This window comes from Puma concolor, chromosome E3, assembly GCF_028749965.1.
Source record: "Puma concolor isolate L17-30 chromosome E3, mPumCon1.1.hap2, whole genome shotgun sequence".
In the NCBI taxonomy this organism is placed as follows: domain Eukaryota; kingdom Metazoa; phylum Chordata; class Mammalia; order Carnivora; family Felidae; genus Puma; species Puma concolor.
The window spans coordinates 7,731,431-7,755,665 of record NC_141682.1 but is presented as its reverse complement, the minus strand read 5'-3'; the positions used below and the strand labels follow the sequence as shown (position 1 = coordinate 7,755,665).

The following is a 24,235-nucleotide window of genomic DNA, read 5'->3' as shown; positions in this document are numbered from 1 at the left end:
TAACATTGTAAATTTTGTTTTTATTCCTAACACTATGGAAGAGTTTCTTTTTTGCCCCTGAAGAATTTTAATTTGGGGATGGTGTAAAAAGTATAACCTTTTAGGTGGAGAGCCAACATCCTCAAGGTCTCTTGCTGTTTTGAAATGCCATCTTGATCATAAATTCTTACAGATGATCTACTTCTGGATTCTCTTTGCTAATCTGTTGATTCATTTGCTTATTCCTGTTTCAATACTGCACAGTCCTAATTATTAGAATGCTTTTGATGTGATGACCCTTGCCCTCAGAACTTTCTTGGTTACTCCTGAACAGTCTCCAGAATTTTCAGCTTCAGAGACACAAAAGGTCATTGAACTTACCAACCAAAAGCTCTGCAGCACCAAGCCTGCATTGTTGGGCCTCTTCCCTTTCTGGCCCAGAGGTACACATTAGATGACACAGGTAATGGCTACCTCCAGCTCTGACATTTAAAAAAATGTTTTTATGTTATTTTATTTTGAGAGAGAGAGAGAGAGAGAGAGAGAGAGCGTGCGCGCGCACAAGTGGGGGAGGGGCAGAGAGAGAGACGGAGACACAAAATCTGAAGTAGGCTCCAGGCTCCGAGCTGTCAGCACAGAGCCCAATGGGGGGCTCAAACCCACAAACCGGGAGTCATGACCTGAGTTGGAGTCAGATGCTTAACCAACTGAGCCACCTAGGCGCCCCCAGCTCTGACATTTCTTAGTGAAATCCCTGCAGCCACACACACTTCAAGTCCTGATGATCTCTTGTCATCAGTCTCTAGAATTAGGCCCATGAGGGTTGAACTGGTGCCACAATTTCATAGCTCTGCAAGCTCAAAGCAACCTCAACTCCCAAAGCAGTAACATCCCAACAGGGATCATACTCTGCTTCATGGCATGCAGCACTCTGCTCGTGCCTGGCTCAAGCCTTCAGCATATGTTGGTGACCATCCTTTTATGAGTTTATGAGTTCCCCACCTGAGTTTGTAGATTGAGACTCATACCTGATCCATTTACTTTATTTTACAAATATTTTAAATGTTGTGAAAAGGCCATTTTTGTTTCCCTATCAAAGTAATATAAATATGAAAGGTAATATCTGAGTGTACACTCTGTGCTAAATTTGTTCTGAACAAGTCAAACATTTTAGCTCCATACTTACAATGACCTTATGAGGAAGGAACTTGCCCAGGGTCACAAGGCTCTCACTGTGGGAGAGCAGCTTAGCATAGTTGTTAATATGTGGGTTCTGAAGCCAGGATTTGACAAAAATTTTAGCTTCAGAACCCACACTATTAACAACCATGCTGAGCTGCCTCTCCCACACACATTTAAAAAATTTTAATTACAAGGTTTTTGTCAAAATCCAGCAGTCCTCTGCCCCATCAGCAGAGAACCTGTGCTTAGTTCCTAGGCTGAGCTGCCCCCCACCCCCTGACATGAGCCGCTTCAGTGCCGACAGGAGAGGCTTTTTCAGCTGCTGCTACCCCACTCGATTCCTTTGCTGCTCTCACCTACTGAATTAACTTATATATATTTTCCTTCAAGTTTCACCCAGGATTCTAGGCTCCTTTGCCACCCAGATGGCTTCTCTAGTGTCCTGGGCTTCATCTGGCAGGTTGGCAACCCTTCTAGTTCTCTGTTCCTACCTGACACTCCCCCCTCTTCAGTGCTATTTCTCTGGCTATCCCAACTCAACACCCAGGGCTCTCAGGGAATCTGTGCTCAAGGGAGACTTTCCAGATCCTGTGATCCACCCAACCCCGGGGAAGGAACTACAGAGCTCAAGGAAGACTTCAAAATGTGTGTGAAAATAAACCTTCCACCATCCTGCCACCTTATCCTCTCATGCCTTCCAAGCACAGACTCTCTTTTTTCTTGTAACATCCCAGTGTGCCTGGAATTCAGAACACAGAATGACTTACCTATTAGCTGAAGACTCTTCTCAGTAACCTGGAAAAAAATCTCTTCACAATTTAGGAGAGAACACCAAACAATTCACCTTCTTGCAGAGCTTATGGCCACAACAAGAGTTAAAAAGAAAGAGGCTTGATTGAAGTTTACTTAAAATAATTCAAAAGCAATTATTCAATAGTAAGCTAACAGGCAATGCACAGCAGTGCCAGTCCCCTGGAAAGCACTGTTTGGTGTCACTTGTCAACCCAGGTAAGGTCAGCCTGTGCAGAGGCCTCCACCTCTCTTGCCCCAGCTGGCCTCAGCTCTGGTTCCAGCCTGGCCAGGGCCTGACCACTTGGCGCTGCTGCTCTGAAGCCCACAGCCCCACTTCTGTTGGCAAGGGGCTCACTGGCACGACATCCTTCAAAGCTGTGGTTTTTAAGGTGCCATGTTTGCACCTCAGCTGCTACACAAAATATCCACTGCTGTCATGCAGGACAAAAGATTAACATTTTTCATTTTTTTTAAGATAAAAATACAATGAAGTAATTTTTTAATTATTTTGTTATAGTTTAGTTTGTGAGTGAGAGCAAGAGAGCACACGTGTGTGCATGCAAGCAGGGAGGGGCTGAGAGGGAGAGACAGAGAATCCCATGCAGTCTCCGCGATGTCAGCACAGAGCCCGATGCAGGACTTGATCTCATGAACTTCGAAATCATGACCTGAGCCAAAATCAAGTCAGATGCTTAACAGACTGAGCTACAGGCGCCCCAAAATACAATGAAGTATCCTCTCGCCAGGATCCAAATGTCACGGTTCATCTCTTAAGAAGATCATCATCCTAAGGTAAGAGTGGGAAACCCACAATTGTTGTTGGACTGTAGTTTACATGCTATATGATGCTGTGGTTTTGTGGTCCTGAACAATGTGTATCCCCTCTAAGAACACTGTTATTGTACTTGGAGAGCATCTTCTGACCTGTTTATAAGTCTTCCAAATGAAAACTTTCAGTGGGTGTTGGCTCATCTATTTAAAAAAGTAGTAAATGCAGTCAAAGCAGCACCTATTCCATTTGGATTCACAAGGTTTTGAGAAGTACCCCTTTCAATTATGTAGACCATAAAAGACAATTATCAAAATAAACTGATCTTTCAAGAAGAACCTCAGAAAACATTAAACCATTTAAAATTTTTTCTCGGGGCGCCTGGGTGGCTACATCAGTGTCAGTTGAGCATCCGACTCTTGATTTTGGCTCAGGTCATGATCCCAGGGTCGTGGGATCAAGCCCCGCATCGGGCTCTCTGCTAAGCATGTAGCCTGCTTAAGATTCTCCCTCCCTCTCTCTCTCTCTCTCTCTGTACCCCTCCCAGCTTACACTCTCTAAAAAAAAAATTACTTTGCCTTTTTAGAGCAAAAAGGTATTTTGTACTGCTAAATAAAATATTTCAAAACATTTATTTTGTTATTAACTCACCATACATTTCTAAAATTTTTTTAATGTTTATTTATTATATTAGAGAGACAGAGAGACAGAGCATGAGTCGGGGAGGGGCAAAGAGAGAGAGGGAGATACAGAATCTGAAGCAGGCTCCAGGCTCCGAGCTGTCAGTACAGAGCCCAACACGGGGCTCGAACCCACAAACCGGGAGATCATGACCTGAGCTGAAGTCAGACACTTAACCAACTGAGCCACCTAGGCACCCCATGCCATACATTTCTAAAGTGTGTAATAAAACAAGTGGTAAATGTTTACATAATTTTTTAACTGATAAATGTGCCCTAACTTTTGGAGTCTTAGGACCCTAAGGTTCTGTTTTAGTTACTAGTGCTATGTAACAAACCACCCCAACTTGGTGTAAACATTTTATCGTGTCCATGGATTCTATGGGGCAGGAATTTGGAAAAGGCTGAGAAAAGATGAGGCCTGGGGCCTCAGCTGGAAGATTCAAAAGATGGGTGTTACAATCATCTGATTCACATCTGAAGCACATCTGGTGGTTGATACTGGATGTAGGCTGGGACTTCAGCTAGGCAGGACGCCTAAAACATGGCCTTTCCATGTGGCTGCTTGGGGGCTGTCTCACAGCATGGTAATTGGGTTCCAAGAGCAAACATGTCAAGAAACAGGAGGTTGGGAACTGCTAGTTAATTTTGGGTTCAGAAACTGGCACAGCATCATTTCCACTATATTCTACTAACCAAGCAATCACAGAGCTCATATTCCAGGAGAGAGGACCTAGACCCACCCTCTCAATAAAGAGTGTCAAAGAATTTGGGGAGCAGGATATAAAACTCACATGTATTCTGAGGTTGGGGCTCAACTGCCCACGCTGGGCTATCTGGATGTGTACAGATCTCTACATCTGCAGAACTGGCAAGTCTTTTGATCTTGTGAAGTAGCCTTAGCGTGGCTGGTATTTAAATAACTTGGGAATCTTTCCCCTCCTGGATTCTTAGTGACCTCCATGTCTTCACATTGGTTTTCCTACTCTGTTCCCAGATCCCATAGGAAAGGCTCCTCTCCCTGGAGCTGTTCCCCCTGAATACAGGTTAAACATCTCTGAATGGGTCAGCTGCCCTGCCCAGCACTGGCAGCTGCCTTTCCAAACAGAGACTCCTGAACCCAATTTCTAGCTTCTATCTGGGAGAGAGGGTGCTGGAGAAGGGAGGAGGAGGTGGACTTAGTCAAAGAAGAAAGTGACAAGAGTCTCTTCACATATTTGGGTGCTTGTCAGGGGGAAAGAGAGAACAGAGGTGCTGTGCTCTTCCAAGAAGCAGAACAAGAACAAAAAAGTTAGAATTTCAAGGAAGCAGGTGTCCAGAGGCGGCCTAAGTGAGAACTGACGGTGGCAATGAGAGAGGAAACAGATCAGAGATATTTTGCAGAATGACTTGAGAGGATTTGGCTAAGAACTGGCTGGGGAAGGCAAGGATAAAGGAGAAGACAGTGTCAAAATCTTGGATTTGGGGGTTGGACATTTAGAATAACTTCTAAATTTCTTCCTAACTCAGAAACTGAGAGTCTACACAATTTCAAATTATAACAGGTGTCTCTGGGATGAAGTCATGAAACTCCCCCTGCAAAGAATCCTTGGCTGAAGGGTGCCAAGGTGTATGGCTTGTTCTCAGTGTAGTGAGATAGGTCACCCTCTGGCAATCAGGATTCTGCCCTCTCTCCTCAGTCTGAATAGTCCTCACTACATAAACCACTGAAAGGCAGCCAGTGCCTTCCTAGCTCCTCTGCCCTACCACGTCTCCCAGTTACAAAGCATTACATCCTTGAGAGCCAGTACACAAAGGCACCTGGGGGCGCGTGCAGGGCTGGTGTGTGTCTGTACACTGGGCCATAGGGCGAAGGAGAGCCGCTTGAGACACTAGCAAAGAACCTGACTTCCATCAGTTTAACAATCTCAAGCCACACCCTGGGAACCAGCTGATTCAAACAAGTTTATTGAGCTAATCACAAGGATACAAAAGAGGCTGAGAAAGATGCTCCAAAAATACAGGAAACTATTGGGCTCTTCCCACTCAACACGAGGAGGCAGTGCCTCTCCAATACTGAGGTGAAGCCCCCACCCACTCCAAACGTGGCAGGAAAAAGGCACTCTTCTCAATACAGAGGGACAGAGCCAGGGAGCAGTAAGAAGGCCTGGGGGCTTAAGGCTTCTCCATCCCAACATCATCAGAGAAAGGTCAGGTTAGACAGGCACAGCCCACCTCTCCTTCTTCCCCTCAGAGACCAGAGTGGAGCCTGGGAGTAGTGCTTCCTTCTGCTCTGTTCTCGTTTGCCTTTTCCAAGTTGAGATGGGGAGTGGAGACGGGGAGGGGCACAGAGTCATGTCAGAGATCCTGTAACGGGAAAGATGAAAGGAAAACACAGAGACAGAACAGCCCAAAGGGCAAGGAGATGACTGCAAGGTCCTCCACATGACAGTTTACTTCTCCTCCTGCCCTCCCCCCACAGCTACTCCTAAGGTTCCAGAAGCAGCAGAGAGGCCGGGCCTTGGGCTACTGCCTCTATTTCCACCTACTGCATAGCACACAGGTTACCTGCCAGCACCTCCCAAGGACACAAAGTCCTCTTAACCTGCTGTCCACAGTATTTTTGGGGACACTCACCTCAAGGTTCATCTCTGTGGAATCTAAGAGATCCAGCCCGTGCTCACTAGAGGAAGAGTGCTAGAGAGAGCAGGTGACAGTCAGACTGGCCCTTCTCACCCCTGTCACATGGGCAAACAATAACCAAGGCCCCTTTCCCAGGTGGGTGCCTGCAGCAGCCAGGGAGGGGAGACTAGCAAAGGGATGGTGGGCAGAAAGTTCAGACCTAGAAAGTTCCCAGAGTCCCAGGCCTCTCCTGGCTGCCAATTGAGTCCCTTAAATTCATTCAGTTTAGAACCAGAAAATGGCATTTTTTTCTGAGGGGACTTTAGGAAACACTATGTTAATAGAGGCCTTGTTTTCTAGTCTCTGTTGAAGAAGTCATTGTTTTTTTCCTTCTGAGCACAAAACCTCCATTCCCTTGCACTATTCCTCCCTTCCTCCCTCTGCAAAGAGCAGAGAAGGGAGGAGAATATCAGCAGCAGACACGTAACCCTTTTCAGTTTATAAGGTGCCTTCACTTTGTAGTTTGAGGGAAAACTCCATTTGAAAGATGAAGAGGCTGAGGGGTTAAGAGGAACTAACTTGACAGAGTGGTGGTGCAGCAGACCCACATCACCTCACAGCTTCCATGTGCTCCTGCTGGCCTGGCGGCCGGGTAGGAAAGGGAGTGAGGGGAGAACTGGGGAAAGTGAGCCGCCTTCCTTCTCCAGCTCTGGCACTGCTTTCAACCCTTAGACTCAGAGGAAAAATACTTATTTGGACATTGGGAGGGGGAGTGTTATCCAAGCCCTTTTTGGTATTTTGAATTTGTTTTCCCTCCCCTCCTTAATAGAAGTCCAGGAAAAGTACAAAGCACCTTACAGGTCTCCCTTCTTTACTCTGTGATTCTTGGAGGACTTTCAAAAAGCCCTCTGGTTGTAGCAAGAAAAGGGAATGTTGGGTCCACTCACCTTGTCTGTATCTTGCCATTCTTCACTTAACTCACTCTGGATCTCTTCTTCATCCTCTTCCATAAGGCTAAGTCTGAGAGCAGTGGCAAAGAGTAGAGGCTTTCACACTGCTATTTAAGGACCCCTGAGAGTATCTGGGAGGCACCCAGGAGAGTGGGATGGGCAGATGTGGAGCGAGCTCCAGGCTCCCACTGCTGCTTCAAACAGAGCAGCTGACTTCTATCAGTTCTATGAGCTAAGGACACACGTACCCCTGGAAGGAAGAGGTCTGTGATGTAAACAAGCCCAAAAAGTATGGGCACAGAAACACCAGGTTAGGGGAGAATCCCTCACAGCAGGTGCCTAGTGTGAAGTGAGGATGAAAAGCAAAGAGCAGCTCACCTGGTCAGCCGGTTGCCCAGACCAGGACCGGAACGGTTGAGTAGAGTCTGGAAATGCTGTGGGCTCGACAATCTTGACCTCTGGTTGCCTGAAAGGGGCTGGCTGCTGGTAATAAAGCAGGATCAGTGATGGGGATAAAAGTGAAGGGTAAAAAGGGTAAGGTGGGCAATGTTACAGGGGAGAAAAGCTCATAGGGAGAAAGAAAATCTAAAGCTAAGAAAATGGTAAAAGCCTGGAGAAGAACCCGAGAATGATGATGGAGTGCCACAGCATGGAACAAGAGAACAGAAATGGCAGGAGGAAGATGGCAAACACCAAGATCGGACACCCAACTGCTCTCCTCAGCCCTTACCTTTGGACAAGCTCCGGTTCTGGGCTGCCTTCTTCCATCTCTTCCAACCCCCCCAGAGGCTGCCTCCTCTTGATGGCTGTAGAGGTGAGGGTGGGTGTGGGTGGGATGCTGTTCAGCTGGAGGCTTTCCTCCTGGGATGAAGAGATATCCTCTCTCTGCTGCCTGGAGGGGCCTGCAAGGCAACAGAGGCACATGTTCACTGCAGACCAGGTACTGCCATGGGCCATCTTCTACATTTTCAAGACCTGACCAGATTTTGGTTCAGGAAAGTTAAGAAAGAAGAGAATGGAAAACTTATATGGTCTCATTAGGTTATGACTAAAAATTAAGCATAACCCGACATACTAAAAAGTAAAGGCTTACACAACAGTATCTAGGACTTGTTCAAGGAAAACGACACAGCTCAGAAAATAGAAAAAAAATAGACATATATGTGATATGTGATAGACATATATCAATCACAGATAAACAGTAACATGAACACGAATGTGAGAGAGAATAAGATTCCTTAAGATTGCAAGGTCTCAATCAATGAAGATGTGTGAGGTCCTGTTCATTCATTCAAGATTTTTTTTAAAACTTATTTATTCACTTACTCATTCACTTACTCAATCACTTCATTCGTTCATTCATTCATTCATTCATTCATTCATTGTAGGTATACCCAGCATGGAGCCCATTGTGGGGCCTGAACTCACAACCATGAGATCAAGACCTGAGCCGAAATCAAGGGTCAGACCCTAAACCTACAGAGCCACCCAGGCACCCCTCAACATTTGTATGAAAAAAAAAAAAACCTTAAAATGGTAACAGAGTTCCTGAGCTCTGAAGCTGCTAGGGTGGAAGCAGGAGGGCTGGCAAGAAAAGACAAATGGGAGACTGGATTTTCTAAAGGCCAGGAAAGCAGGAGGTGGCTGCATTGTCAGCATGCTTCTGACATGAAGAAATGGAGGACCTCGGGCTCACAATGTTAAAGTCTCTGCTGCAGAGACCTGAGAAAGGTAGAGGACCAGAAAGAATCCAAGGTTATCTCAGAAAACCCAGGCGATAGTACTTTCAAAGGGATATTAATACTCGTCCACTGTAAATGTTCACAGCCCCAAGTTTCCAGAACTGGAAAGTGAGCTGCTACTGATCTAAGCAGAGAACTAGAGAAAGCCAGTGAGAGCCACACACATGATTTTGTGCCCTCGGGGAGGACCAGACGGGCCCCTCCTCAACTCCCCAACCTAGTCACAGTGTGATGCCCGAGGGCTCAGCCTTTCAGCATCTCCTGCCCACCATCTTCACTGGCTTCCTTAGCCTTGCAAGTTCACATTTCAAATACCAACTCCCAAATGTATCTCAAGCTTTTGCCTCTACCCTTAACTCCAGACTCCTATCTCCAGCTGTCTGTTTTACACTTCCACCTGTAGCAACATGGCTAATACTCAAGCCCTAATCTACTCATTCACTACCTTCCCCATTTCTGTTGGTATCAACTCCATCCTACCTAGTTGTTAGACCAAAATCTTTTTTTTTTTTTTTTTTTTTTTTTTTTTAGGCCAAATTCACCCTCAATTCTCATCTTACATCCCACAGCCAGTTTGTCAGGAAATCCTATGGGTGATACCTTAGAAATATATCCAGGATCTGTCCACTTCTCACCACCTCCATCCCTTCCCCCAGTCTACCCACTCAACAGCCTCCTTACTGGTTCCTTTGTTTCTACCCTTGCCCCTCTACAGTCCATTCTCACACAGCAGCCAGAGGGATCCTTTAAAAACAAGGCAGATCCTGTCACTCTCCGGTTCAAATGCTGTAATGTTTTCCCATTTCACTGTTGAGTAAAAGCCAGAGTCTTTACTCTGCCTCATATGCTCTGGGTTCCTCCAATCTCTTTGGTCTTATACCCTACATACTCTCCATTCGGCCATTGGCCTTCTTGGCTCTTCCCAGAACATGACAGGCATATGCCATCATGGCCCTGTGCACTGGCGCCCCTTCTTGTATGCTCTTCTACAGACATTGTGCACCCCTTCCTTCCTCGCAGTCCTGGCCCAACACTCACAAGCTCTGCCAGCCTTCCCCCAGCAATAAGAGAAGAGACTGCGATTCCCACCTCACCAAGGCTTCCCTGTCCTCTTCCCTGCTTTTCCACCACAGCACACACACACTCTAAAGAAAAGAGACTTGTCTTTTTTTGTTCACTGCTATATTCCCAGCACATAGTGCTCAGTAAATATCTGTTGAGTGGACAATGAAACCAGTCTTTTCAGTTTTCTCCTACCTTTACAAACCCTCCGTTTTAGGCAAACCAGCCTAAACATCTGCATACTCAGCTCATACCTTCCTATGTTTTGTTTGTGCTACTCTGGTAGCTCATGATATTCGTTCTTCCTCTGTTTAGCTTACATCAATCTTGTCCATTTTTCAAGCTCCAGCTTAAACTCCATCTTCCTGGTGAAGCCTTCCTAGGCTTTAGATCAACTAAACTCAAAGTGATACCTTCTTTCCTGGAATTCTAAAGCATTCAGTCTGTCAATTTTTTTAAATTTTTTAATGTTTATTTATTTTGAGAAAGAGAGAGAGACAGCAAGCTGGGGAGGGGCAGAAAGACAGGGAGAGAGAAATCCCAAGCAGGTTCCATGCTGTCAGTGCCCAGCCCAATGCAGGGCTTGATCTTATGAACTGTGAGATCATGATCTAACCCGAAGCTAAGAGTCAGACCTCTAACCAACTGAGCCACCCAGGAGCCCCTCAATCTGTCAATTCTCAAAACCCTCAGGAAGTTATCATTTACTGGTGATGGTTCATAATTTAGATTTTCTATAAATGTATTTTCTCTATTAGATGGTAAGCTGCTTGAGGATCCTTCACAGCCTCTAAAACACCTAGCACAGTGTCCTGCACACGATAGGTCCTTAACAGATATTAGCTAAATGATTAAAACAGAGTTTCCTAGTGGTATAAAAAAATACTTTTAAGTAGTATACCTAGAGACATTTTAAAGAGTTACATTCTACCTCACACCGTATACAAAAATTAACTCAAATGGATGGCAGAAAGAACTAAGACTAGAAAACTTTTAGAAGAAAACCATCTTCTAAAAAATCTTCATGATCTTGGATTAGACAATGATTTCTCAAGCTATGACACCAAAGCACAAACAACAACAACAAAAAAAACCAAATAATCTGGATTTCATCAAAATTAGGAACTTTTGTGTTTCAAAGGACACACAACAGATAATGGATAAAGAATATACAGTAGACATACACAATGATATATCACTCAGCCCTCATTTAAGGGCTTTGTGGACAATGGATGGGCCTAGACAGTATCATGCCAAGAAACATCAGACAAATATGATATGATTTTACTCATATGTGAAATCTAAAAAACAAAACAAATGAACTAAAAAAGTGGAAACAGACCCATAAATACAGAGAACTGGTGGTTGGCAGAGGGGTGGGAGGATGGGCAAAATGGATGAAGGCAAGTGAGGCATAGGCTTTCCAGTCATGAAATGAGTAAGTCACGGGATGAAAGGTACAGCACAGGGAACACAGTCAGTGGTATGGTGACCGATGGCAGCTATACTTAGGGGGAGCACAACATAACCTATCAAGTTATACAGAGTTATAGAATCAGCTACATTGTACACCTGAAACTAATGTAATGTATGTCAACTCTACTTCAATTAAAAAAAAAAATGAAAACCACTCAGATGGCAATCAACTAGTACAGGGATAAATAAAATGTGGCACAGCCATACGATAGAATATTATTTGGCCATAAAAAGGTATGAGGTACTGATATATGCTAAAACATGGATGAACCTTAAAAACATTATGCTAAGTGAATAAAGGCAGTCACATAAGGCCACATATGGTATGATTTCACTTATATGAATGTCTAGAGTAGGCAGACCCAAAGACAGAAAGTAGATAAGTGATACTGCCTGGGGGGTGGGGTGGGGAGAACCAAGATTTTCAATTGTTCACTAGAAAACACATACGTGTGAACACATCAAGCTTGTGATTTCTAGGATATTTTTCACCTAAAATGAAATTATATTTAAAAAGAAAATTAAAGAAGGGCATCTGGGTGGCTCAGTCAGCTAAGCATCCGACTTCAGCTCAGGTTATGATCTCGAGGTTTGTGAGTTCAAGCCCCGCATTGAGCTCTCCGCTGACAACTGGCCTCTCTCTCTGCCCCTCCCACGCTTCACATGTGTGTGTGTGCACACTCTCACAAAGATAATAAATAAGAATTAAAAAAAAGAAGATTAAAGAAAAAGCATTAGAAGACAAGTAATGATCTGAGAGTAAAAAAAATCATAAAGATTGTGTGAAAATCTTTAACATTTAGAAAATAATAGAATACTAGATGCAAGGAGGGGCCCCCTAAATGTACAGATTTCTTATTTTCATCTTTGGTCTCATCATCAGTCGCTATTTGATTTTTCACAGAGGTTTGCTATTTTTAGCTGCCTAGATAAACTCTGAAGAAAATGAGTACCCCTTACTGATAGCAGATGCTCAGTGAAATGTTTTTTATTTGACTAAAGACAAAAGTGTGAAGAAGGCAAAAGACCCTACATCTAGGTATTGGCTATGGAGGAAGGAAGTAGTGCTCACTACCCTGATATCCACACACACTTACCTTCAGTGCGCCTCTTCTTAGAGCGGGGATAGCCCTGAGGGTTGGCCTCCACTGTGTTCTCTACAGGGCTGAGGGAGTGGCAGTAGGTGGTGACTGGACCCCAGGGACAATCAGGTGCCTGGGAGACACGCTGCAGACACTTTTCCAGGTAGGACAGTCTAAGGAAGGGGTGAGATGAAGAGGCTGACTTGTCTGCTAGGCCCTCACTACTCCCTAATCCTCATCTTTATCCATTACCCACTAACTTACAGCAGCTGCTTGTCCTGATGGAAGAGTCGGGGGGAAAACTCGGCAAGGAGCTCCAGGAATGCTAGGTTTGGGGGCTGACCGGAGGAACCAGTTGGAGGAGACTCAGACAAGGAGAATTTGATGCCTTCCCTTGGTTGAACAGAATTATTTTAGGAAGATGGCCCCTCCTCACTTTCCTCCCGGGGAAGCATCCTGTCAAGTGCACCCTTCCCCTGTTCCCAGTCTGTCTCCCAGAGAATACCCACCAGCCAACCTGACTGCTGCTCCTCAACATGCTTATCCCTCCCTCCAAGACCACACTCCCACTCTCCCTGCACACAGCCTATGGCTCACCCCTCTTCAATCAAGTACCCTGACTTTTAACCAGTACTTTACTTGTGTAGCGTGACCACAAGGTCACGGTTCTGTAGCTGCTGGGGCCCAAAGCTCAAGGCAAACCTTCGGGCCAGGTCCCTCATCTCACTGAAGGCAGGAAGCTCATTCAGGCCTTGGGGCCCCTGTTCTTGCAGCAGTTCTGTGTACAACTGTGTCCAGGAGACGTGGTACATTTGGGAAACGAAGGAACAAAGTGGAAACAGAGAAGTACAGCATTCCTTTCTCCACGTAGAAATTCTAAAGGACTTGGGATGCCACCTGCTACCTTTACTCTTTCTTTCCTCCCAGGACACTGTTCCTATTCCTGAACCCCTACAGAAAGAAACTTCACCCTTGCTCTGTAACAATAAAAATGTCCCTAGTAACTGAAGAGACTGACAGAGAACAGGGCAGAAAAAAATTAGGTATTCTTATCACTTTATTGTTGGTGCTCCTATGTCCTGATAGTTCAATTTCTATGAAGTTGGGGAAACTGCCCATCACCTAATAGTTTCTACAGACCTACTAGTTATGAAGAAGACAGTCAAGTAAAGTTAAGAGTCAAAATAAACTAGAAAGTTCCTTAAGGATCTCACATTCTAAATGGCTGAGGGTGAGCAGAGAATTTGTGGGCTACAGGGAAGGATATCACAGGTCAGAGGTATTCCAGGCAGAAGGGAGTACCTGCTTGAGGCTCAGCAGCAGGATTCGGGAACAATGACTTCGGTCAATCTGCCTTGCTCTAGTTAATGTTTCCTTGATAATGTCACCATAGTCACCGTAGAACTGAGGGACAGGAAATGAAGAAGATATCGTTTGGCCACAGGGCAAGACCGGTTCTGTTGTTTCTTCCTTTACATTTCTCATCATGTCTCCTTCCTAAAGTGAGTTAAGTCAGGAAACATGGATCTAAGTATAAAACAACTCAGACTAGACCAATAGGTCCAAGCCCGAAGACCTCAGAGTTTAGGCAAATAAATATGGGAAGAAATTCTGCTCAGAGCCCATTTCTTGGGGAAGAAGTGCTCACAGCAAACAGAAATCAATACAATGGTGAGTTGAGGAAACTGAGGTACACATCTTCCATTCTTTTTTTTCTTTCTTCTTATATTATCCCAGTTTACAGAGACTGGGTTCACAGAAAAAAAAAAAAAAAAGATTCTGGACAGGATGAATAAGCTTACTTTCTCTCCAATGAATTTCCTAACAGCTTTTTTTCTGTAATCATTTACTACCAATTCCTCTTTGTCCCCTTATTCTAAACTCCTGTTGCCTTTTTCCTCCTGCTTTTCTTCAAGCCTGGTACTGTCATCCTCGCCACGTTCTTTCCTGCAGTGTTCCAGCATCTGAAGTCGTGGCTGTGCTCACTCAGCCTGATGCCTCACTGTACCTTGTTGTAGTGTTTGAAAACATCTGAGGCTGCATCCATCTCCAGCACCCCATAAAGCAGCAGCTTGCAGAACCCAGCCAGGAGGCGGCGCCGCTGGTGCAGCTGCTCTATCTGTAAATGATCCTCCTGGGAATGACCTGGCTCACATCAAAAGCAGAATGGAAAGATCAGAACCACAGATCTAGGCCTCCTGCCCTTATATGCCTGAAGCAGGCCCAAGCCCCAGACCCTTCCTGAGCCCCGGGTATAGAGTCCTTGTACCACTGCCCAGTTCTCCAGGCTGGATGAAGACATGGTCCATGAGGAAGCTGGCTAGTTCAGACTGGAGCGTGGCTTCAGGAAAAAAGACAAGGGGTCTAAGAAAATCGCGACCCCCTACAATCATCTGAGGGCTGAAGATGAGAAGTAGATCACTTAATAAGACAAAAGCCTGTGGGGGGGGGGGAGAAAAAAGAATGCTTAAAGAGGACAGGATATTCACAAGACAGAAATTACACAGCTAATTTCTCCTTAGAACAAGGCTTCCTCAGACCATGAGAAGTGACATGCCTCCTTGGTCCCACTTGAGGAAATGCTAACCTGCTCCTGGATCTCAGAAGCCACATCTGAGAGGCAGCTCTGGCAGAGTTCGCAGAATGCCACCATCCTGTCCTTCAAACTCAACAGCTGCTTCTGTGGAGACAGTGGCTTGAGGAGGAGGAATGGAGACACAGGCTCCTCCATTCCCACTCTCCCTACTCAGACCCATATTCACCTGGGAAGCACCTGATCCAGAAAGGTGGGTTAGTGTCCAGAGAATGGAAAAATAGACAAGAGTCAAGGCTGGCAGCATCACCTGTAACAACCAAATGGTACAAAAATGGGGGAGTCAGGAGTGAAGGGCAGAAAGGGAAAGAGGGAGGAAGAGAGAAAGGAAAAGACAGACAAGCAACACACACAAAGGAGTGAAGAGAGAAAATGAGATTAGAAGAGACCTGATTCCTTCTCTGGGGGGAAAAGATCTGATTCTGGACAATCTTCAGAGCATTCTGTCTTGGACAGGAATGCCACCTCTTCTTTATTTATCTGATGTCTCCTAGAATCCCTCAACATTATCCTTGACTCCCCGGGAACCAGAGAGGATGGCTGTTTTCAGGCACTGGAAAGTACAGTTCACCTTTTAGAGTGGAACTGAAGGAAAGATATGCACATGCTCTTCCTCTCGTGTCTCCTCTACAACCCTGGGACCGGAACTGCCTGGGATAGTCGGCCACCTGGGACACAGGGCCCTTAAAAACTCCCCTCTGCCTCCACATCTCTGACTCATCTACTTGCCTGGTGAGGAACTTCTCCTGTGTCCACAGCCTTCCGGAGGAGTCGGAAGCATGGCTCATAGAGCTCCCAGCGAGTCAGGTCGTGAGCACTTTGGGGAAGAGATGGAAACATGATGCAGGAACAGAATGAGAGGAATCACCACCACAGACACCAGTAGAAATAGGAAGAGGGAATGGGAGGTGAGCTGCTCACTTGTAGAAGGCAGACAGGCGCTTCAGAGTGGCCGCCAGGCTGTACACCTCATCCTCATCTAGGAAGGACGACTGAGGGAGAGAAAAGGTCCACAACAAGATTTTCCCAATAATGTATAGATCCACATTCCCCACCTAGCGGCCCCTCGGACCCAAGTTTGGGGCTTCCCATATTTCAGCCCCAGTTCCTACCTGCAGCAGCTCTTCAAGTTCTTGCTGGAAGCGGTCGCTCAGCAGATCCACCAGCTGGCTGCGGGCAAAGTCTACCCGGCCAAAGAACGTGAACTCAGGATTACAGAGCAGATAGAGGGCATGAGCACCTGCCTCAAGCACCGTGGGTTCCGCGTGCTTCACCACCACCTCCTGGAGCTGCTGCAAGAAGAGCTCCAGGTGCTGACAGAAAAAGAGATGGGAGAACACAGTGCTCTGAGCAAGGAAAAGAGGGGGCAAGTCTTCTGGAGGGGAGTGGGGTTGGGGGAGATGAGAAGTACAATTGAAAGCATTAACTTTCAAGGGGAAGATGCCTATGGAAGGGAAGGCTTATTGATTTTTTTGGAACCTGGGTTCTTGAGAACCAGATATTGGCAGTAGAACCTTTGGTCCTACCAAGAAAGCAGCAAGGTGTAGGAACTTTACCTTCCTCTCTACTCACCTTCTCCAAGCGCCTTGTGCAGTAGATGTTGAGGTCAAAGTAGTTAAGAAGCTGGAGCAAGGGAGCAACCTTCTCCGCATCAGCTGAGAACTGTAGGGGTTGAGAGGGAGACCTAATTACTAGCTAATGTATGCTAAGTCTTACTCCCAGTCCTCACTGGGGGCCATTTCCTTTCACCTCTCATTCCCAGGTACTGAATGGTAGGGCAGTTCTACCTTGGCCAGGAGCTGGGGTAGCAGGGGGATGAGGTGCTCTGTCAGCTTCACCTTGTCATCGGCTTGGATCTTACGTTCTTTCGGGGTTAAGCCCTGGAATTAGTCATTTGGGGGTATAGGGAAAGATATGGAAAAACACTAGGTCCATAGGGAGTGCGTGTGTATCCCTCCTCCCCACAATCTCATCTGCCCAGGAAGGAAAAAATAATTCATTTGGCACCTCCTTCAGATTTATTTTTCTAGAAACGGAATTCCTTGAGGGGCAGAGAAGAGGCACCCTAACCCAAGGCTTGAGGGTGAAGATAGACCATACCTGTCTGGACTTTTATTGCTAACCAACCCACCCACCCTTCACACCATACCTTCCTCCCAGTGATCCGCCCCACAGGTGGGTGACCTTCAGAAGCTTGCCGAACACTGGACACCAAGATCTCAATCAATGTGCTCTCCTGCACATCGTCCAAGTCTGGGTTGGCAGGAGGATGAAAACCAGAATAGCAAATTAGCCACCCTCCATCTCCCAAGTCACCCCAACTCCCCCACTGCCCAGGACACCTATGCCTCATGGGGGAAATGTCCCCTCCTCCAGCTACCATGTGGCACGCACTCTGGTCCTTCTCCAGCAACAGGCTTGTCAGACTCTCCCAGTCCTTCAGCTGAGACCCTGCACAGTCCCACAGGCTGTCTACTAAATAAGCAGCATGGTTATGGAGCTGTGGAAGAAGGTACATGTTAAGTTACTGAAGCTATGTTAGAAAATTCTGGGAAGTGGCTACTGACAAACCATGTCTCTCCTTCCTGTAGTGCCAGTCCCATCCTTTTCTACTCACAGGTCTTTATGCACAACAGCCAAATAGTTCCTTCCCATACGTCACCTCACTTTCCACAAAGAAGGACAGCAGAAGGTGGAAGAAAGTTCTCTGGGCACGTGGACTTCTGCGTCGCTCTCTCCCACTGACCATTTTAGTCTCACACTCAGGGTAGAAGAGCCTGGTAGAACAAACACAGGGAAAGGGCACACCTGGGAGCAAATGAGGAGTGGAATAATCTCCATGAAAGAAAGAAAGAGTCCAAGGAGACGTGTGACGAAAAGAGGTGCAGAGCCAAGGAAAGCCTCAAGGAGTTAAGAGGGGGAAAGCAACAAAAGAGAGACTTTAACAGGTATGCAGGGTGGTCCTTGGGAAGAGCAGCAGCAGACGCAGGAGAAGAAACAACACAGGAGGGTGTTAAAGGAACAAATGAGAGGACCCTACTCACTTCCAGTAGAGAAACTCCCCTGCAGCAGAGGCCAGGGCTCGGTTAGAGGCGTATACAACTGGGTAGATGCCCTCACAGTCTGCATCTGTCAGCACCCCTTCCATGTTCCTGCCAAGAGAAAAGGAGAAAAAGCAGGTGGATATGAAGGATGTCCCCTAGCACAACTAGGGCTAGAAACACAAAGAGACAGAGAGAGACAGAGCATGAGCAGGGGAGGGGCTGAGAGACGGGGAGACACAGAATCCAAAGCAGGCTCCAGGCTCCGAGCTGTCAGCACAGAGCCCGATGCAGGGCTCGAACTCACAAATGGCGAGATCATGACCTGAGCCGAAGTCGGACGCTTAACCGACAGAGCCACCCAGGCGCCCAAGAACTTTTGAATGAAGAGTGGAAAACAGAAGAGTATGGAGAGTTAGAGAAGATAAGAAATATCCCCCCTGGAGATCCTGCAACTCAGGAATGACCTCTGTCTTTCAACCTGTTATAGAAAGAAGAGTCAACCTATGACAAGCGGAGGGACAGAACTCTGGAAGGGCCTGCCTAATGCTGGAAAGGTAGAAGTCTGAGATGCGTGCCTCCCCATTCCCCAGGACTCACTTAAGGATGAGTATTAGTAACTTGACAGCTTCCACCGCCACATCATACTCTCGGTCCATGACCATGGAAACCATCCGGTCCTATAAGGAGAGAGAACGTTGCTCAGTACTTCATTGTATCCATCCCAAAACATTATGCTCTCTTAGAATTTGAGAGATTCCTAAAAAGAATGAGTAGGCAGAGGCTGGGATAGCTGTAGACACATAAGAGCAATAGGAATGGAAAGATGAGGTGGGGGAAACAGGAACCAAAGAAAGAACCAAGCACAGGAATACTGTCCCAATTTTACCTTAAAGCGGCTGGTAAAGAGCTCCAGGCGGGCAGTCAAATCCCGGCTGCCATACAGCCCTTTTAGAGCCTTGAGACACTTCAGACGGACTTCTCGATGCTATTGAGGAAAATGGAATATGACTAACTATTCCTCTACTCAACCCCCACTGGGCTTCCATGCCCCTCCGATTACTCTTTCTGGGCTTTGGTGTCCTCTATGCTGAGGACTTTGGGGTGACTCAGAGACAACAGACAGCTGTCTTCTTATATAAAAAAATGAAAAGATCACAGCAGAATTTAGCAATCATAATGAAAAGGATCTTTGGGGCACCCGGGTGGCTGAGTTGGTTCAGTGTCCAACTCTTGATTTCAGCTAAGGTCATGATCTCATGGTTCATGGGATCGAGACCTGCGTTGGGCTGTGCACTGGCATTGTGGAGCCTGCTTGGGATTCTCTTTCTCTCCTCCCTCTCTGCCCCTCCCCTGATCACACCCTCTGTCTCTCTCTCAAAAATAAATAAACATCAAAAAAAAGAAAAGGATCTTTTGGCTATCACCACCCTAGCACCTGTATCACCAATCCATTAATAGCTTTCTTGCCTTTTTCTAGGGAAAGTTTTTCTCTACTCTGGTTTTAAGGTGTTTATCTCCTGGATATATCTTTCTCTCTTCTACCTCATCCTACCCTCCCCAATACTGCGGAGTTTTGAGGTTCACTGTCTTGATGGGCTGATCACTAGTGAAGCTCCTAAGCAGTAGGACCAGGAAAAGCTGTGGTGTCTTGAGACAGGGAAGATGGTGAGGGTAACAGAGGAAAAGAAGCTGACTCAACACTGACCTTATCATGTAAGGTCCAGCCAATATATTTCAAATAGCTGTCAGTGAGGAAAGATGTGCTGTAGCTTTGCATCCAAGACCCAATCTCTTCAATGCAGATAGCACGGATCTCAGGAAGGATGTCCCTAGGCACAGAGAGATAAACTGACCCCTATCACCGTCTTTCTCTAAATTCACTTTCCATCCACCCAGACATCTCCCTGCCATAGAAGAATCTACTTTCTTGACTGAACAACATGCTCCAAGCCTTTCATTTCTCCCTCCCAATGTAAATATATAAACAATAAATATTTTCTAGGGGCACCTGGGTGGCTTGCTTGGTTGAGCATCTGACTCTTGATTTTGGTTCAGATTATGATCTCATGGTTCGTGAGTTTGAGCACCATGATGGGCTCTGTGCTGACAGCACAGAGCCTGCTTGAGATTCTCTCTCTCTCTCTCTCTCTCTCTCTCAAATAAATATTTAAAAATAAAAAATTAACATTTTTTTGGTAATACTGCATAAAATAATTGAGCTTATTTTCCATGCCCCTTTTAAAACTGACTTCGGAAGTCAGTTTAACTGTTGGCCAAATGTCCACTTGAAGAAAATATTAAATCAGCTGAAGAGTTCTGGAAAGGCAGAGGTTGAAATCTAGGTAACAGTGAGAAAAAAATATGGATGCTATTTTTAACTTAATTCCACCAGTTCTTTTAAACAGTGTAAAACTCCCCTGCCTTTAGCCCAGTGAAACAGCAGGCTGCACTAGGAAAAGGCCTGCCAAGTTGCAAATGCTCAGAAAAGCCCTGCCTTTTGTCTCTCTGCTGCGGTCTTCTCAGGTCTCCAGCTCCAGGAAGATGGGGAAGGGAAGATCTTAGGCAAAGCTGGAGCAGAATAATACTCAACAGTGCCTTATTCTCTTATTTTCTCTCCCAAAAGAGCTACAAGAGCCCCTGGAGTTGGGGGTGAACTAAACCTTACTAACTTAAAACATCTGTTGTCAAAGTTTTTGCTCCAGCTGCATTTGCACTAGGACTAACCAAATTACCAGGGTTATAACGGAGGGACACCTTGCTACGTTTACAGATTCCATAACCAAGGACCAGCTGTTTCAACGAGAGGAGCTCATTCACTCACCTGTACCGATGCACAAAGACCCCCCTGAAGAGCGCATTCATCATCCCTTCAATCTCCTCTTGATGTTCTTGGAGCTGGAAGACAGGGAGTAACAGGTCAATCTTTCTTGTGCCCCAAAAGTATACAGAAAAGTATGACTTCCGCTTACTTCCTTTTATTACAGGACATAATCTGAACCCCTGATATCTTAGGTTTCTTTTCAACCTTCTAATTCTGGAAGAAGCTGTAGAGTCAACCACCGACTCAGAGGATTCTTTGTGTTTGGAAAAAATAATATCACCTCTGGGTCTGGTTATTTTTGGCTATTCAGAGGCACTAGCTGGTAGTTACACAGGTTTTTTGACTTACAATTGAGAACATGAATTTTTAAATAAATGCAGTTTATTTGATAGAAATAGAAAACCTAGCAGAAGAAGAAAAGGAAGAGATTAGACCAATGGTCCTCAACCAGGGCCCCTCAAGGGACATTTAGCAACTTCTGAAAACATTTTTGGTGGTCACTAATGGGAGGGGGTACTACTGCCATCTAGTGGATAGAGTCCAGGGATGCTGTTAAATATTCTGCAATGCCAAGACAGGCCCCAGGTCAACAGTGCCATTGGTGAGAAACCCTGGATTAGATGAATAGATATCAAGGAAGCAGAATTATAAGGGAACACAACTGACCCTACCTCTTCAATAAATCAATATATTGGGGGGGGGGGGGAATGGGAGAGGCAGAGGTTAAAAGAGGCTTAAGAAATACAACAAATGCAATGCATCATAATCCTTAATTAGATCCTGGTTGGAATTAATCAGATATAAAAGCCATTTTGGGGATACACAGGGAAATTTAAATATGAATTGGAATTACAAAATATTAAGGAATAATTAATATTTTTGAATGTGAAAATGGTATTGAGTTAATGCAGGAATAATTTTCTTGGATGATAAGTTTTAAAATAATTTTCAGAGAACATATTTAAGTCTTTAGATAGAAATACCAGTATATATATGATTTACTATAAAATAACAAAATAATTGGGGCACCTGGGTGGCTCAGTCAGTTAAGTGTCTGACTTCAGCTCAGGTCATGAACTTGCGGTTCATGGGTTTGAGCTCTGCTTCAGGCTATGTGCTGACAGCTCAGAGCCTGGAGCCTGCTTCGGATTCTGTGTCTCGCTCTCTCTCTGCCCCTCCCCCACTCATTCTCGCTCTCGCTCTCTCTCTCTCTCTCTCTCAAAAATAAACATTTAAAAAATTTAAATAACAAAAAATTAGAAGAAACAAATATAATGAAATATTAGTTGTTAAATCCAGATAATTTGTATATGATGTTCACTCTGCCAATGTCTCTCTCAGAATGTTTGGGAAATTTCATATTGAAAAGAAAAGGAAAGAGAGAGAGGGACAGAAGGAGGAAAAGTTGTCATCAGTACCAATTTCTATAGAAGTTTGGAAAAAGGAAATTAAGAAAAGACCACTGACTATAGGGATTAAAAAGTCACTGGTTGGGGCGCCTGGGTGGCTCAGTCGGTTAAGCGTCCGACTTCAGCTCAGGTCACGATCTCGCGGTCTGTGAGTTTAAGCCCTGCGTCGGGCTCTGGGCTAATGACTCAGAGCCTGGAGCCTGCTTCTGATTCTGTGTCTCCCTCTCTCTCTGTCCCTCCCCCATTCATGCTCTGTCTCTCTCTGTCTCAAAAATAAATAAACGTTAAAAAAAATTAAAAAAAAAGTCACTGGTTTGGAAAGAATAATTTCAAAGAAAAATGGGGATAGAAGCTAGGTAGTAAAAAATGGATTCAGTTGGATATTAAGGAAGTAAGAAAATACTAAAAAGGAAGGATAGAAATGGAGTAGTTCATAGAGAGGAAGAGTAAAGGGAAGATTCAAAGGCCTACAGACATTTCTAAGTGAAGAGAACAGTGGGGAGAGAGGGATTAAAAACAAAAAGAGAAATAATGACTGATAAAGCAAGAGCCTAGACAAGTAAAAAAAAAAAAAAAAAGATTCACGGTATTATACATAGGATATGAGACAGACCTAATACACATAAGGTTTAAGATCATACTGACATTGAAAATAGTAAGAGAGAGTAAGGAAAGAAGGTTTACCATGGAAGAAATCTTGGTGAGGGGTGAGAAGACAGTCAATTGTTGTGGTTAGGCATGAGGAGTCCTGCCAACCTCATGCTGGAGGAGTCTCAGATACTAAGAGATATTACTAAGAGAGAGTAGGGGGAAAATCAGTGTCTCATGACAGGCACAGCTGTTTGAGGGTTTAATCAGTGTAAAAGATTTTGTTAGGGCTTATGTCCTCCAGTTGTCTTTAAGTATAAAAGGAAATAAAGCAAGTGTCCACTATGTGCCAGACTATTCACTCACCATCTATTTAATCTTCATAAAAAGGTAGAATTATCCCCCTTTTTAAAGAAAAGGAAATGGAAGCTTGGAAGTTATATAAGGCCATGGAACTGGTAGCTAATTGGAACAGACAGTCCAGGAGTGATTGAAAGGCCAGTCACTTTCCAGTCCTCAAACAGTTGGCCTCCCTCATCAGTGGTTGGCCTTTAATACTCCTCTGGTGATCTGCAGACTATATAGTTGACCAGAAAGTCAAAAATTAACTCCTTGCATGAGATGCAAGCACAGCACTTAAAAACATTCCTGGTAATGAATGTAGATAATGGAAACTAAGCAAAAGTTGGATTATAAAGAACTCTAAAATTTACTCTGAGTTAGAACTAATTCATTGAGATCACATCCCAGAAACAAGATAAGCATGCAGTGACCTCTGACAGGATGGGTCTATTAGACTACTGTCAGACTCCACTGTTCATGACCCAAAAGGTTGCTTAGGGGCCTGTGCCTTACAAGAGAGAAGTGTGTGGGCAGGGGTAAAACGGGCTTCAGCAACAGTGGATGAAGCTGAGAGAGAGAGAGAGAGAGAGAGAGAGAGAGAGAGAGAGAGAGAGAGAGAGAGAGAGAGAGAAGAGGCAGGGAACACTTTTTACCTCTTTGCGTTTCTCCAACAGGCTCTCCAGTCGCTCAGGAGCTCTATGTCCTGGTCCCTTATTTCGTTCAGCCTCATACTGCCGCTGATTATTGTCTTTGTGCAGACTCAGTTGGAGGGCAACTCTTACCAGGGAGGTCATTAGCTTCATGGCTTTGAACCAGGAAAAACAAGAAAAGGGAATTTTTACTTAGGTCAGAGGAGGGAGGATAGATTTTAAAAAGGAAGAAAAAAAAGCATCTTGTGGTTCCAGTGGGAAGAAGAGGAAGAAGCAGGGAGTGGGGCACTTGGGGGTAATCCACCATGGCTGCTGCCACCTCTGCCACAGAAAGAAAGAAAAGAAGGAAAGAAAAAGGAAGGGGACTCAAAATGAAAAGCTATAGCAGGGTGACCCTAAAATCCTAAGACTGTTCTGGACATTTTTTTCTCCCCCTTTTGGGCTTCTTTTAATCCTCAGCATGTTCCCAGCTG

General features: G+C 45.2%; 1 protein-coding gene across 6 annotated transcripts in view; it reads right to left on the bottom strand.

Annotated features, from left to right (window-relative positions):
• Window positions 1–2,456: 2,456 nt before the first annotated feature.
• Window positions 2,457–24,235, bottom strand: part of STAG3 (STAG3 cohesin complex component) — a 29,814-nt gene continuing 8,035 nt past the window's right edge. For 2 of the 6 annotated variants that reach the window (XM_025923176.2, XM_086691929.1), the window contains exons 7-32: window positions 23,766–23,917; window positions 20,774–20,847; window positions 19,658–19,781; window positions 18,839–18,937; window positions 18,550–18,629; window positions 17,953–18,060; window positions 17,571–17,685; window positions 17,303–17,408; window positions 17,058–17,161; window positions 16,696–16,788; window positions 16,481–16,570; window positions 16,021–16,221; window positions 15,830–15,900; window positions 15,638–15,725; window positions 15,078–15,158; window positions 14,903–14,995; window positions 14,585–14,753; window positions 14,324–14,460; window positions 13,618–13,719; window positions 12,955–13,103; window positions 12,580–12,708; window positions 12,331–12,488; window positions 7,684–7,855; window positions 7,332–7,436; window positions 6,951–7,023; window positions 5,334–6,078 (exon numbers count right to left, since the gene is read on the bottom strand). In XM_025923176.2, coding sequence (XP_025778961.2) covers window positions 5,917–6,078; window positions 6,951–7,023; window positions 7,332–7,436; window positions 7,684–7,855; window positions 12,331–12,488; window positions 12,580–12,708; window positions 12,955–13,103; window positions 13,618–13,719; window positions 14,324–14,460; window positions 14,585–14,753; window positions 14,903–14,995; window positions 15,078–15,158; window positions 15,638–15,725; window positions 15,830–15,900; window positions 16,021–16,221; window positions 16,481–16,570; window positions 16,696–16,788; window positions 17,058–17,161; window positions 17,303–17,408; window positions 17,571–17,685; window positions 17,953–18,060; window positions 18,550–18,629; window positions 18,839–18,937; window positions 19,658–19,781; window positions 20,774–20,847; window positions 23,766–23,917 — 3,035 coding nt within the window. In that variant the 3' untranslated portion in view covers window positions 5,334–5,916. Of the gene's footprint in view, window positions 2,741–5,333; window positions 6,079–6,950; window positions 7,024–7,331; window positions 7,437–7,683; window positions 7,856–12,330; window positions 12,489–12,579; window positions 12,709–12,954; window positions 13,104–13,617; window positions 13,720–14,323; window positions 14,461–14,584; window positions 14,754–14,902; window positions 14,996–15,077; window positions 15,159–15,637; window positions 15,726–15,829; window positions 15,901–16,020; window positions 16,222–16,480; window positions 16,571–16,695; window positions 16,789–17,057; window positions 17,162–17,302; window positions 17,409–17,570; window positions 17,686–17,952; window positions 18,061–18,549; window positions 18,630–18,838; window positions 18,938–19,657; window positions 19,782–20,773; window positions 20,848–23,765; window positions 23,918–24,235 lie in introns of those variants that run through there. The other 4 variants (XM_086691927.1, XM_086691928.1, XM_086691926.1 and 1 more) reach the window with 4 other exon arrangements.